Source organism: Haliaeetus albicilla, chromosome 27 (genome assembly GCF_947461875.1).
Source record: "Haliaeetus albicilla chromosome 27, bHalAlb1.1, whole genome shotgun sequence".
Lineage (NCBI taxonomy): Eukaryota > Metazoa > Chordata > Aves > Accipitriformes > Accipitridae > Haliaeetus > Haliaeetus albicilla.
Genome location: NC_091509.1, coordinates 10328300 through 10342982, shown reverse-complemented (window position 1 = coordinate 10342982; position 14683 = coordinate 10328300). Strand labels below are relative to the sequence as shown.

General features: G+C 59.8%; 1 protein-coding gene across 5 annotated transcripts in view; it reads left to right on the top strand.

The window, feature by feature from the left end:
- PPARGC1B (PPARG coactivator 1 beta) overlaps positions 1 to 14683 on the top strand; it is a 58071-nt gene that overhangs the window by 23028 nt on the left and 20360 nt on the right. For 4 of the 5 annotated variants that reach the window (XR_011322498.1, XR_011322499.1, XM_069773047.1 and 1 more), the window contains exons 1-2: positions 10464 to 10632; positions 12729 to 12902. Coding sequence is in view for 3 of the 5 variants with exons in the window: in XM_069773047.1 (XP_069629148.1) it covers positions 10489 to 10632; positions 12729 to 12902 (318 nt within the window). In the remaining 2 variants the exon portion in view is untranslated. Of the gene's footprint in view, positions 1 to 10463; positions 10633 to 12728; positions 12903 to 14683 lie in introns of those variants that run through there. The other variant, XM_069773048.1, reaches the window with a different exon arrangement.

The window sequence follows — 14683 nt, the reverse complement described above, 5'->3', positions numbered from 1 at the left end:
GGACTGGGTAAAAGCGAGGCGCGGAGGCAGCGGTGGGGACGGTGACTGGAGCTGTTCACGTGACTGGGGAGCTGCTGCCAGGCGCTGGGACCATTCACAGCGCGTGAAGGTGGCACACCAAGCAGGCGCCGTAATCCCTGCGAGCCCCGCGTGGGGATTCAGGCCGTCTGGGACATGGCACTGCCAGGGCAGAGGCGGCTGCCCCCGTGCCGGAGGGGACCCTCGGCTCTGGTGCTGCTGACCTGGAGGTGGATGGTGGGTCAGACCAGTTCCTGGGTGCCAGGCTGTCAGATCCAGATTTCGGGTCTGGATTTCAGGCCAGCCTGCCCCGGGGTCTCTAGCTTTATGTTGATCCCAGGATCAGCTAGGGTCAAAACCAGTGGGGAACAAGGCTCGGGAGCAGGCAAGCTCAGGGTAGGGTTGTGAGGGAGCTGGCCCAGGACACGGAGCAAGTAAAAGGGTCTGATTTAAGCATAGGAAGTCATGTTTGTGGGCTTCACCCCCACTGGTTTGGGGGGGGGGAGAGGTCCCAGCCCCCAGCTGCCGCAGCAGGGAGCGGCTGGACCCCACCTGGGCACGCAGCTCCTGCGCGCCCCGCCGGAGCCTGTCGGGCTGGGGTTTTGGGGAGGGGAAAGGTGTGGTCCCTCGCAGCGGGGAATTTGGAATAGCGTGAAGCTTTGTGTACGTGGGTGATCGCCCGGGTTTGCATGTGCTCCTGAAGGAGCGTTTTGCCCTCGGAGGGATTTTTCTATCTGGAGATCTTGAGCAGTTTCTTTCCGGGGTGAGTCAGTTGTTTGCAGCGGGGGGAAAGGTCCCAATGCTGGGGAAAGCTCGGAGGAGCAGCCAGGTTGGCAGTGCCAGCTCCAGGCTGCGGCCCCCAGAAATGCTCCCTGCCAAGCCAAAAAGCAGGGACAGAGTCCCAACCCCGGGTCCCCGGGGGCAGGTAGCCTGGCTGGGACACCCACCACTCCCCGGGACACTGGCAGCGCTCTGGTGCAGACCCAGGCACAGCAAAGCCTTGTGCCGGTTGGTGTAGCACCAGGAAATCCCCAGGCCAAACAGGTTGTGCTAGTGAACGTGCAGCGGGTGCTGCCAGTGCCTGCACTGCAGCCCCGGAGGTGCTGCTCAGGGATCACGCCTCCACTGTCCACACTGGGAGCTGTGTACATAGCCCGTGGTCACGGGACCTGCTGTAACCTGCTCTCCTTTCACCTTCCCGTGCCTCAGTTTCCCCACTGTAATAATTGGAATAGGATCAATACTTTTGATCAGTTAATACCGGTGATTTCCTGGCACTGATGATGGCCACCTGGCAAATACCCAGCTGTTCAGCATCCCCCTTCCCCACCACCTTTTTAGGTGGTTTGAGTCACTGAAGGGGTGATGCAGCTGTGCTGGCTCTCTGCAGTTTTGGGGTGCTGGGGCTGGCACAGCCCTCCCCTGGCAAGCCCAGGAGGTGCCTGCGCCTGTGCCGTGCCTGCCCACCAGTGCCCAGGCTCCCCTGCTCCCCCCTTGCTGTCTTTCCTGGGGAGCACAGTTAGAGTCGTGCCAGAGCAGAGCCAAGCGGTGACCGCACCGGGTGGTGATGCATCTCCTCTGGCCAGGACACCTCCAGGCACTGTGCAGAAAATGGGCATTAATTTAATCAGGGAGACTGCAGTGCCCAGCTGATGGGCTGTCAGCGCAGGGAGAGGAGGGAACCCCCAATTCAGGAGAAGGGGTAGGGGGGGCCCCTCTCCTTGCTCTCGCAGGGGACCCTGGTGATAGGGAGCAGTGAGGTGCAGGCAGCATGGCCATGCCATGGGGTGCAGGGCAGCAGGCAGGAGCTGGTGCAGGCAGCGCTGCCCGTTCCCCTGCAGCGAGGGGTGGCTGGCAGCGCTCGCCCACCTGGCAGGGAGGGCTGGGCAGGGCTGGCACTTCCACCCCCACCGGGATATGGGCCTGGGCATGCATGGACAGGCCTGGCGGGAGGTACGAACAGATCTGAGCAGTTTTGCCCTTTCCACAGCGGTTTTCATCCTTCGAGGCCTTGCGCCTCCAGCCGAAAACTTCATTTTCCACGTGGGAGCTGGGCACAGCGGGGGATCCCCTAGAGACCCCAGCAGGACAGCCAGTGCAGCCAGGGTCTGGCAGGAGAAAGGGTCTGTTGAGGGTCACAGTGGGTCAGGTTTGGTGATGGTGCCCTAACCCCTGGCAGGGCACAGCGCATCACTGGAGCGTGCCTGTGGCAGCAGAGCATCAGGGCTGGACCCTCTGGGAGGTCAGGCTAATGCAGGAAGATCCTCCTTGCACCTTCTTAACCCCAGCTTGAACCTTCCCCGTCTCCTGCCTCGTCCTGATTAGTGCTAAGAGGGTGCTTTGCTGCCGGTGGCACGGGCAGCACCAAACAGTGTGGGGCACTGCACTGTCTTCCATGGTGGGGAAAGCCTCAACACTTCTCTGAGCTTCAATACAAAACCTGCAGGCAGGCAGGAGACATGCTTTCCTCCCTCCCCTGCCTGCCACCTCCGTGGCAAAAGGGACTGGGAGTGCTCCCGGCAGGGGACAGGCTGCCTGGACAGTCCCTGCTCTGTACGGGAGCACTGGTGAGGTCCGAAAAGGTGCCTATGGCTCGGGGAGGTGAAGAGCATCCTGCAGATGATGGTCACAGACCTGGCAGAGGGATAACACCGGGCTGTGGTGTCCAGCAGTCAGCAGGTTTTCTCCACCCGCTCATCAGATGTGTACGTAAAGGGGCAGGATTCAGGCCAGCTTTAACCTCAGCTCCCGTTTCACGGCTGTGGATCCGCTGACACGGAGCGCCAGAACGTGCTGGGAATTACAGCCCCCCTGCCGAGCGTGGCGAAGCCAGGCTGCCTACCGAGCCGCTGCCTCCTGCTAGCTGCCACCCAGAAAGCCCTGTCTTTGGTGTCCCGAGCCAGGGGAGGAGAATATTTCAGTAACCATAGTTCACCCGGAGCTGGTCTTCCCTCTCGTGCCGTTTCACAGCCTCAAGGCAGCAACCCCAGAGCTGGCGGCACCGCGGGGCGAGTGGCTCTGGTGCAACTGAGAGTCTGCCCTGCTGGCACGCTCTCTCCCTGCCGCTTGCCCGTGGACCCCAAAAGCCTCCTGGCTACCCCACGTTGCCTGTGCCAGCCCCCAGAAGTAGTTCAGGGATTCCCAGGACCACAGGCTGCAGCTGTGGCTCCTGGCAAAGCCAAGGGGAGCTTTCCAAGTACAACACCACAGAAGATCCCAAGGCTGTGGCTGCGGGTAGGGAGCATGGCTGAGGCTGGGCTCACCTGGGCAGCTCTGGAGCTGGAGCAGGAATCCGACATGGCATGACACAGCGATGTCTACCATGCTCCCTGCGGGCAGCAGCTCTGCTTTCCTTGTGCTACTGCGGGTTCAACCTTACTTGTAGTGTGGGGAGTTGGAGGGACAGTTGCTCGCTGCCTCTTGGCAGGGATTTGCACTTGCAGTCACCTGAGAGGGGTGAAGGGCTGCCGGTGCCAGGGTGAACAGTGCCCACAGAGCTGAACTGGTGTTAGCTGGGAAGGGCTATGCCATGGGAAGACGTTTGCAATATCCTCCAGACAGAAGGGGCCTTGTGGAGCCCTGTCAGCCCGCAAGCTGGTGACCAAACCTCCGAAGGGGCCGGTGGCCAGAGCAGGGCAGGGGCAGGACTGCTCCCCCTCTGGCCCCTGCAGCCACCCTGACCCCGGGGCAGCCTCCTCGCTGGCGTCCCTCTGCCCACAGCCATCATGTGGCTGCTGGCTGCCAGGGCATCAGAAGAGGAAGGTCTGAAAATAATCGCCCCCTCATGTTTTCCTTTCAAAAGGAGGGAGTTGCCGTCGCGGGGAATTTTTGTGACCAGCAGAAGCTGGCTAATAGTCAGCTCCTTGGTGAGTCAGGTGCTTGCCCCCTCCCACAGCGCAGCCTGGCCCCCCTGTGCCACCAGCCTGGCTGGAGCTCAGGGTCAGCTCCGCTCCCGGGGCTCCCCAGCCTGTCTTGCGGGGCCACAGCGTTTCCTGCCACCTCCAGCTATGGGTCTGCGAGCGGAAGCCGTCCCGAGAGTTTTGGGGTCTTGATGCCCCCGCTGGTCTCTGCCACAGCCCCTGCTGCTCCCTGTCCTGCTGGGCATCATCCTCTGCGTGGAGCCTCTCGAGGCTGCAGGGCTTGTGCCACCTCTTGCTCCGTCCTTGCCCTGTGCAGGCTGTGCTGCCTCACTGGAGAAATGCTGTGGCGAGGAGGTGAGCGTCGTGCTGGAGCGCAAAACCTGCCTGCTCCTGCCTGTGCCTCTCTCCCCACGGCCAGGGGATCGCATGGCAGGGCTGGAGACCTCCCGAGCTGATGGGACATCTCAATTCCTACTGTGCTTTTGTACCTGGCTCGGCACGTGCCGGTTGCTGCCTGTTGGTCTTGCCTTTGGTTTTGGGGCAGATAACAAGGAATTTCTTAGCAAACACCACCAGGGTTCAGGACCAGGCCTGTGCCCTGCCTGGCTGATGCCACCGAGCAATGCCAGCCCCGCTGCCTGCAGCAGCACCCGTCAGTGATGGGGGCAAGGCTGGCAGCAGCCGCTGGCACACGCATATTTGGGGGTGCTGCTCTCTGCTGTGCCAGGATCAGCCAGTGATGGGCGGTGGTTGCTGGGCTAGCTGCTGGCAGGGTTGGCATGGGTGCTGCTGTTTGGCTCGAGGGGCGCAGGATAAAGCTGTCATTTCTCTTGCAATGGGAGACAGTGTTATCAGCACGCTGTGTGTGCCCGAGCATGCTGGCACTGCCCGGACAGCCCTCTGCCTGGCAGACCGTATCCCGGGGACACGGCAGCAGCAGCAGCCGGCACGGCATGGTGCTTGGCTGCAGCCACAGTCAGCCGGTGCCGTTTCCATTAGCTGGTGTTGAGAGGAGCTGCATCTACCTGCTGCCCCCTCTCCTTGTGTGGGGCAGAACAACCATCGGTTCTCCTTTTCTGCCCTTGCCTCGTGCTTGGCGGTGCTGCCCTGGCGGCAGCGGTGCTGGAGGGCGACGGCAGTGGAGAGGTGCTTTGGGCTCTGTGCAGGGCGGCTGGGGCTGCAGGGTCTCCCCGGCTCTGCTGCGGCACCAGCGGGTCCTGCAGCCCTGGGCTGGCCCGTCCCGGAGCTCAGGCAAAAATAAACTGGACTCTGTATTTGGAGCCCAAATAAACAGCTGCCGCGTATAGTATGAACATGCAGCTCTCTAACCTGTGATATACTTTGCTGCTGCCCTTCTTCCTAAACCTGACACACCTTTGTTTAAAGTGTTCCAGCAGAGCGTTGTTTATTCAGGGCATTATTACCAGTATCTCAGGCTCCTTTTTTCTATCCTGTGACTCAAGGATAGCTTAGTGCAATTTCTTCCATCTTTCCTCCATATCAAAGATATCCTGGCAAGTTCATGTTTATTGTTTGCAGTTAATGTTTAATATTTCCTATTACTGGCATCTCATGGTTGATCTTAATTACACCTTTCTAATGTAAGACAAAAGTCAGCAAGCGAGACTGTGTTCACACTCGGGCTGTGGCTCAGAGCCTGGCACCGAGCACCCCTTGGCCTGCTGGTGCCGCTGGGCCGGGTACCTGGTGCTGCCCGCACCCCCTCCCCTCGCCCGCTCTGCGCTTCACGGGCTGCGTCCGGAGGGCGGCTGCTCCACGCATGTCGGTGCGGGGCGTGCGGCGTGGGGCCTGGCACCGCCGCGGCGGCTCCCACGTGCCGCGGCAATGCGGACAAGCAGCAGTTGTTTCTGAGCAGCTCGAGTGGAAGAAAGGATCAACCTGCTATTTATTTTGTCCGGGCTTTAAATGCTAGTGCTGGTTTTTCCTCCCGCTGGCTGGGCTGAATCGTTAAAACAGATTAGCAGGAATTAAAAAAAATTAAAAATCAACAGAGTGCGGAGGGCGAAATGCCCGGCTCCTAGCAGGACGGCGAGGTGTTGCACGCCTCTGTGCAGACCCTGGGAGATTCCTGTGCTCCTTTTGCCCCAAAACTGGGGAGCCGGATGAGGGAGCGGCAGCCTGCTGCTGCACGGCCCTGCTTCGGCACTCCTCGTGCCTCCCACCACCATGTCACGTCGGTGTGTTTGCAGGCAGGGTCCCTTCTGCCTTCGCTGCCTCACGAGGAGGGACCGCTCACCCTCCGCTTTGGGGCTCTCAGGCTATAAATATCAGGGGGGGTGACGAGGGGCGGCCAGGCCAAGGCACAACCCGACACCACCTCTCCCTCATTCACAGTGACATTTTGTCAAATGCCAGTGGGGAGGGGGGTTGCTTATCTGCTGGCATACACTCCGGTGACCTTCACAGCTCTGGCCAGGTGCCTTCTTGCTGTATTTACACTTATTTATAGCTCTCTCCTCCATCCTCACCTCTTCCCTCCTCCCCGCTACTGGCGGGGGGATGCCCACCCCACACAGGTCCCTCTGGGCTGGGAGGGCTGGGAGGGAGCTGGCGTGTCCTTGGGGATGATAAGGGGCTGGCAGCACCCAGCTTTGCCACCCCAGGGTGCTGCTGGCCTGACCGCGTGGGGACCGCGTCCCCTGGGTGGGTGGGAGCCGTGGGGACAGCAGGGTGCACCCCGGGAGCGGACGGGGCTGCCTTTGGCCCCGGTGTGGGTCGCAGTGGCCGTGTGCCCCCATTGCCTCCCCGCTCAGGTTCTGGGGCAACCCGGGAGGGTGCTGGGGATCTGCAGGCGCCCGTCCCTGCCTGCCCGAGCGGGGCTCCCACCTGCCCGAAGCCGCTAGCGGGCCTGGGGCAACCATGCCAGCTGCCGCACCAGCCAGCCCGCTGCCGCCTGCCCGGGGAAGAGTTCATCCCAGTGAAGCAGCCGCCCGGTGCCCGCCTGCCTGCATGGCTGTAATCCCCGTTGCAAGCAGTCTGTGATTACGGATTTCCCTGATAAGCCCGGACGGCTGTCTCCAAAACCCCTGCCCAAGAATTTTCTTTCCTTTTTAGAGACAAGCCCGGAGTGAGGGTGAGGAGGGGGAAACTCCCCGGCCAGCCACAAATGCGGGCACCGGGAGCCAGCGCTGCCCGTGCTGCCGCGGGGGGGCTGGCGGGAGCCGGCACTTGATGTTCTCGGCATTTCTCACCTTCTGCTGATTTGGGTCCCAGCCTAAATGCTACTGGCTAATTTGGGGCTCTGTCTCCAGCGCGTGCGGATGTATATTTATCCCTTAATGCTTTGGGTAGGCACTTGGCTGTGGGGAGGGAAGAGGCTCCGTGCGGGGCTGAGTCACCGCTTCGGCTCCTCAGCGAGGAGATGGGCTGCCTGTTTCTGGCCGGTTCCTTTGGCCCCTCTGAGGTGCTGCCGCTTGCTTTCCTTCCTTTTTTCTGTACAGCAAAGTGGCATGTGAGTGACAAGGCAATTGCAAAGCATCCTGGGGCCGTGTATGCAGGTGGCAATGCAAATCTGGCCTCCCAAGCTTAAACAGGATTAAGTTCCTGCGAAGGCGCCGCACCCATCCAGCAGCGCTTTCGTGCCGGCAGACTTCAGAAGCCGAAACTTTTGCAGCCTCACTAAGCGTGAGCACAATGCGTGTGCCATGGCCCAGTGCGCTCAGATCCTCACTGCAAAACACTTGGCCACAACTTCAAGGGGCTGGACCCCGGGGTTTTGCAGATAAGGGATATTTCTACCAGTGCTGTTGTCGGGATTATGACAGAGGAGAGGACCTGGAGGTCTCTTTGTCATGGTCACTGCCCTGTCCCCAGCCCCTCTGAGCCAGTTAAGCGCTGCAGGCAATGGCCAGCTGAGCTCTCTTGCTTGCCCTGGTTTAGGTTGGGATTGCCTGGCAGCAGGGCTGCAGTCCCTCCAAGACCGTGTCCAGAGGTGGCATCGCCCCTTTGCTTCTCTCCCAGGCTTGCTGCAGGGAAGGCAAAACCCCAGAGCATCAGCATTTGCCTGAAGGCTGCTGAACTCTGGGTTGTAGGTGCCTGTTTTCAGGCTGGCAGGCAGGAGGGCCGTGCGCTGCCTGCTCCCCGGGCAAGCTGGCCGCACACATGTGGAGCCAAGGGCTGCTCTTGGTGGGCTTACTGGGTACGGCTGCCCCTGGGAGCCAGCAGCCTGGTCCCAGCCGGGCTCTCCAGCCCTGCTGACTGGGGGGTTTAGCCTGCAGAGCCCAAGTTGACACTGGAGAAGAGGAAAACATTTCCTGTCTCGTTAATCCAATATTTGAATTAGAGTTAGGCTTGGAGAGGAACCTCGTGTCTCTGCAGAGGTGAGACCTCACATACTCCTGCACCTGAGTTAACACTGCTCCAAAGCAGGAGAAAGACCTGAAAGGGGAAATGTCCCACCTGCCGTCCCCACGATGTTGGGAACCAGCACTGAGCTGTGCTCAATGGGGCATCCTTGGATGTGGCTGCAGCCAGTGGCTGCCCTCACCCTGCTGCAGGTCCAGCCCAGGACACGTGCCAGAGCTGCTGGGGACACTAGAGACGGTTGCCCATGACAGCCGCCCTCACGATCGGGCAGGGAGATGGAGCTAACCCCCATGCTAGGTCCTCGTCCCAGTCTGCCTTGCTGCTGCCCCGGGAAGGGCAAAGATAGGGGGGCTTTGCAAAGGGATGGGGAGTTAGAACAGCAGGTGCCCTGGTGGGTGCAGTCCCCAGAGCACCTGGGAGCTCTTCCATTCGCAGCCCCGGGAGACAAAGGGATGCTGACCAAGGAGCCACCAGAAGCTCTTAGACTGATTTGCTCCCATGGGGTTTCCAGAAGAAGGCATAGCGCAGGCTGGGGTTGGAGCTGGCCCCTCTTCACCCGCAGTGGTTAGGGAGAGGCCCTGCTGGTACTGGTCTGGAAACGCTTAGGTGCAGCCGAGGCTCCCCAGGACAGGAGAGTTGGCGAGGTGACCTCTGGACGTCCTTGACTGCCAGCTGGGAGACTGTCCCTTGCGCTTTCTTGCTATTGCCACCTCTGCCGTGGTGGACATGGGCAGCGGGGCTGGCAGCGGGGCGGCGTGGCCACGGTGGGCACAGAGCCCTCCTGCTCTCCAGGCTGTCCCCAGGCAGGCACAGCACGGCTGCTGCCGGATCCGGCCAGCCTCTGCAGGGACATGAAACGAGCACAAACCCTCAGCATGAGGGTCCCTGCCGGCCTCCCAGGGCAACCCACGTGCTCCCACGATTGAAGTTAGAACCCCCCCGCAGCGGGGAAGGGCTGCCGAGCTCAGCAGTAAATGAATAAAAACGTTAATGCTCTGTCCTCTCAGCAAGCAAAGCCTCTGCAGAGGCGAAGCTCCTTGCAACACGCAAGCGAGTATCAGCTGCCTCTTTGTCCTGCAATTGCAATTGCGTTTCTGCTAGGGCTGAGGTCAGAGCTGGTTCATGCTTTAAAGAAAGCCGAGGAGGATGTCTCTGAACAGAAGCCGTTCCCCCAAATGCCCTCCACCTTTTAGCTTTGACTTTCTGTTGCAGCTGCCCGCATGGTGCTGCTGCGGGGTGCTCCTGCTGCTGGAGGGGATGCCCAGGCTTGGATGTAGGTGTGCGGCACAGGGGCACCCACGTAGCTGCCTGGGCATCCCTCTTCCCCTGAGCAGGGATTCATCAGACAAGTCGCAATGAGCTGCCGGCAGCTTTCTGGTCGCAGCCGTGCTGCAGCGCGCATGGGCCAGGTGTCTGGGCTGGAGGATGCCTCTGAATTTTTGAGCATGTCTCCATGGGTGTTTGCTGGCTGCACACCAAGAACCCATGGCTGATCTTCCTACAAACTCCCGAGTAAAATTAGAACAAAAGTTCACTCCTCTCCCAAGGCAGCAGGAAATGCAAAGGGTGGGAAAAGGGAAAGTCAGAGCAGATGAGGTCCAGTGCCCGCAGGCAGCCTCCCCATCGCCGCTGCCACCCCCTACCTGGGCAGGGGGCTGCGTCCTCCCCCACCCCTGCGGCCAGCCCAGAGGGGCTCTGCTCTCAGCGCTCAGTGCTGGGCTAGCAGTGCTCAGAGGGATGGATTCCCTCCAGAGACTCAAGTCCTCGGTGGCTATGCCAGTTAAATGCAGAGGGGGCTGGCTGGAGCTGCGGCTTCAGGCTGGGATGCCCTGCCGGGTGCCCGTGCGGGCGACCATGCTGAGCAAAGGCTCTGCCCGCTTTTTCCAAGGGGGGGGACACTGATGTAGGCAGAGCTGAGTTTTCAGGCACTCCTGACCTGTGCTAGCTGGGAATCTGGGAGCATCCGCAGCCAGCCACTGCCTCAGGATGGCTGCACACAGCGTGGCAGTGCCGGGGCACTCCTGCCTCTGGGGTGCCCAAAGAGGGCATCTCAGCAGCATTGGATCGCAGGAGTTTATTTTTACCAAGCCCTGTTGCCAATGGGGACATGTCACATCTGTGGAGTTGATCAAAAGACATCCCGAGCACTGGTGTCAGCTGCTCCTTGTGATCTCAGCACCAGGATCTTTTCCCTTGTGGCATATCAAAAGGAGCAGGACAATTTGACTGCTTTGCTATTTTTAATTGAACGCGCGCACACACACACACAGACACGCATATATATATGTATGGCTTTTCTAAAAATAAAAGTCTTTGCCTGTGTTCCCATGGGAAGATTTGGGGAGAAGGGGGAGCTGGAGTTGTTGCAAGACTTTTTCTGGAGCAGGCGCAAGAGCAGTGGCAGGAAAGCAGGGACAAGCCACAGCAGGTAAGGGACACATCTGAATGGCCAGAGGCCGTCTGATCCCAGAGCAGCCCAGGATGCCCCTGAGCAGAGGGGACAGGAAAGCTAGGGGAAAGGTAACATCTGTGTCCCCCAGAGCTGGCAGTGATGAGGATGAGGACCCTTGACCTGCTACATGTGCTCTGATCACTTGGGGAACAAAGGTTTTTGCAGAGCAGGTTTGAAGAGCCCCAGCCTTGTGGGGGCCCACGAGGGGTATCGGTATCCCAGAGCTGTTCAGGGGTTTGCATAGAATTTTTTTGTGCCCGATATGCTTGGTGGCACCATGCTCGTGGACGTCAACCTGATACACGTCCCTCCCGCAGCAGGGTGGAGGGGGGATGCTGAGGAGAGCATCCCTCCAGCGCAGGGGCAGCTCCCCAGCCCCTCGCGGTACTTTGCCTGCGCCGGCGAGGCTGGGGCAGCGTCAGCAGCTCCCCACTGTCCCCAGCCCCACTGCGGCCGTGGGCACGGCCGGGCTGGCAGCCCATTACTGGGACATGGCACTGGCTCGCTATTGGGCTGTGAAGCTGCTCTCTCCTACCCTTGCTGCATCTTCCAAACCGCTCGCCCTTTCTTCCACTGCCCCTGGGATGGGACAGAGCAGAAAGCAGGTGAGAAATGCAAAATGGGAATGGGTGTGTGCACAGGAGTGTCCTTTGGTGTGGCACAGGGTGTTCTAAACCGGGTGGGGAGCATGGTACACAGGCTTCTCAGCCTATGGGAACACAATCAATAATCCCAGATTATCCCAATTAAAAACAAAGGGGAAAAGAAAGAGAGAAATGCTGTGTTTTCCATTCCTGCAGCTCGGTTTGAAATCCCTTTTCCTTCCGGTTCAGTGTCGGAGGACACCCTTCCAGGGCACTTCAGGAGGGGAGGCCCCCATGTTCTCCTGCCCCTCCAGCCTCTCTCACATGCTCAGACGTTTGCCTGCTCCAAAATCCATTTGCTCTGTAAATAAACTTGCTTCCCTCATCGCCAGAAAACTCCCCCCGGGCAGCCAATACCGGGAGGAGTCACACCAGACCTTTCCCCTCTGCGTTTGAACCGGGACACCAGCGGCAAAACCAAGCAGGACCCGAGGGCTTGGTGCAGGCAGCGAGCGGCGGTGCAGGCAGGGCTGCGCGGGTGCCAGCCCTCGCTCCCATGGGTGCTGGATGCAGCCGCAGGGCTTTGTGGCTGGGCAGCGGCTGGGAGCCAGGCAGAAGCGGGGCAGGTCCCAGCTCCTTTCTGTGGTTAAATGGAGATTTTTAGCTCGGTTCTTAGAGCTCGCATCACCCCATGTGCCCCGGGACATTGATTCGTTCCCGTGCTGTTTTTCTCATCCTGCGTGTGCGATGCGGGGACCGGGCTCTGTATTGCCTTGGCAGTGCCTTGGGACATGCAGGACGTGCAGCTTCCCCGGAGGGACTGGCCCCGAGTGGTTCAGTGCCATGAGGGGGGGACGGGGACGGGGACGGGGTGTGGAGCAGCCAGGCTGACCGGGCGTGAGGCTGCCCACCGGAGCCTGGCCCCGTGGTTTGCTCTCACGTGCGCCCAAGTCTCTTGCCTCGCTCTGTTATCGCTGATCCCAAGGGCAGCTGGATAACCCTGGATGTCACCCTTAGGGCACCGAAGGCAGGAATGGCTTCAGTTCCCCCTAAGAGCACCAGCAGCGGCTTTGCTACAGTCCGGGTGGCTGTGCTGTGCCCTGAGCTTCTGCTCGCCGGAGGAGATGAAGCTCTTCCAATGTAGATGCTGCTGTTTTGACACCTGCCATGGCACGGGACGCAACGGGGGGGGGTTGTGGCAGTCGTGGGGCAGCTTTCAGTAACCAGCAGTGCCAGTGCCAGGCTGTGCAAACCGATTTGCAAGATGCGCAGTAAAGAGGTGCTCTCTGTGCTCTGCACTGCTGTGTAATTGCTCCTGGAGCCACTTGCCAAAGCTTATTCGAAAGAGGGTCTGAGTAATGGGCTCGAGGGGAAGCAACAGCACGCCGGGAGAGCGGTCGTCTCCTTGGGTGGTTGCTGCTGCCTGTTGCTGCCTGCCCTCCTGGCATGGCGGTGGGCTCACCCACCCCCTTTCTCTTCTCTCCCCAGTACGAGGTGTCTGGCGAGGAGCACCTCTACTCTGACTTCCCCGAGATTGATTTGTCTCAGCTGGATGCCAGCGACTTCGACTCAGCCGGCTGCTTCAGCGAGCTGCAGTGGTGCGGGGAGCACTCGGAGACCGACTCCAGCCAGTACAGCACCGACGACTCCGAGCTCTTCCAGGTACCCCCATCCTCCTGGCACAGGGGACCCGAGGACGGAGGCAGGGGGAGGGCAGGGGAGGGGGAGAAGGAAGGAAGAAGAGGGGACACACACACAACTATTAATAGCTCCTCCCCAGCTGATTAGTGCTCCATTAATTTGCACGCCGGCTCTAAATGGGGCAAGCAGAGTAAGGCTAATGAGGAGATGGACGAGCAGAGGAGGGCTGCTGAGCCAGCCCTCCTGTGATGTATTATTAAAAGGGAATTACAGCTGGTGTGCAGCGCGTCCTGTTCTATTCCCGGGATGGCAGGGTGTGCCAGGGCGCCAGTGTGGGGGTCTCAGGGCTGTGGTGTGGGGCAGGATTATTTATTTCCCAGGAGCAGAAAGCAGCCCTTTTCCCTGGCTCTCCAGCTTTGGCATCCTCCCTGTGTTTAGGGCTGGGTTCCCTCTGACAGAGGGCGGCTGGTTTCTCTCCTCACCTTTGTGCTGAGATGGACCCATCACTGTGCTGGCACCCGGGACCGTGCGGTGCAAAGCAGTGCCGGGGCAGAGGATGCTCCCGGGTACAGGCAGGGCTGGTCCTTGTCTCTCAGCACTGTTTTTGCCTCTCCTTGCAGAAGAGCTGAGCAGCTCATGGAGCTGTGGTGCCAGGGCAGGGCTGTGAGCACAGCTCAGGCAGGTTGGAGGCAGGGAGCTGTGGAGCCTGCCTGGGGACCGGGCACAGAGCAGGCTGGGCAGCTCGCTCGCCTTTCCCAAAACTCATGCCATGCCCTGGATGTGCCCCATCCTCGAGGCCTGAGGTCTCTGTGCCTTCCTGAGCAGCACCCAGGCCCTTACCCCCTCGGACAAGGAGGCTGCAACCCACTGGTGCCTGCTAGTCACCAACTCTGGGTTACATTTTGGGAGGGAGGAGGATTTGTTTTTAAACAAAGGGAAAAAAAAATAAAAAGCCCCAATATTTTCTAACCTGGCCATAATAACAACCCTCTGGCTTTTATGCTGTGCTGATGCTGTGCTTGAAAATGGTCCAGTCCAGCTGAGGGACCTTCATCACGAGATGCATATTTTCCGCTGAACTTCCTGGGGAAAAGATAAACAGAAAAGAAATGCAAAAGACAGGCCCATTAGGAGCAGTGGAGTATGATGAAATGTATCCCACTGAACTTGTATGCACAGCAGTCTCATGCCAATAACAGGAGGAAAAGAAACAGAGCCAAAACTGGAGCATCCTGCTGCCTTTCCCTGGAGCCTGCTCTAGTAACTGTGAGCAAGGTTAGGGCACAGAACAAAAGATATGTAATTTTCAAACAAGATGAGAGAAACACAGGAGGCTGTGTGCAGTCAACAGTCCTCCTTGGGAGCCTGAATTTACCCCTGTGCTAATTTTATAGCTGATGGTAGCCTGCTTCTTGTTGGACATGGTTTACATTCAGAATATGATGGAGGAGGACCGAAAAGAAGGAACTCCTGGCTCACTTCAGCCGTTCTCAGCTTCTGCATCCTCTTCTGGGCTTTTGCAGCATATTTCCAGATTGGAGGGGGACTCGTGGGGCTGTGTGGGACTGGGAGGGCACTGGGAGGGCTGGAGGTGCGTCAGCCAAGGCAAAGCCCAGATGGAAAGAGGGGCCCAAGGGGGCATGTCGGGGCAGTGGGCAGGTCGGAGGCAGGAGCAGCCCGTGGCCCTGCCTGGCCCAGCGCAGCCCTGGCGCAGCCCCAGACACTCACAAATCTCCCATCAGCATCCCCAGATCATGCCGTTCACCAAAAAGAATAGATCAGGGGAGCTGTAACATAAGGCC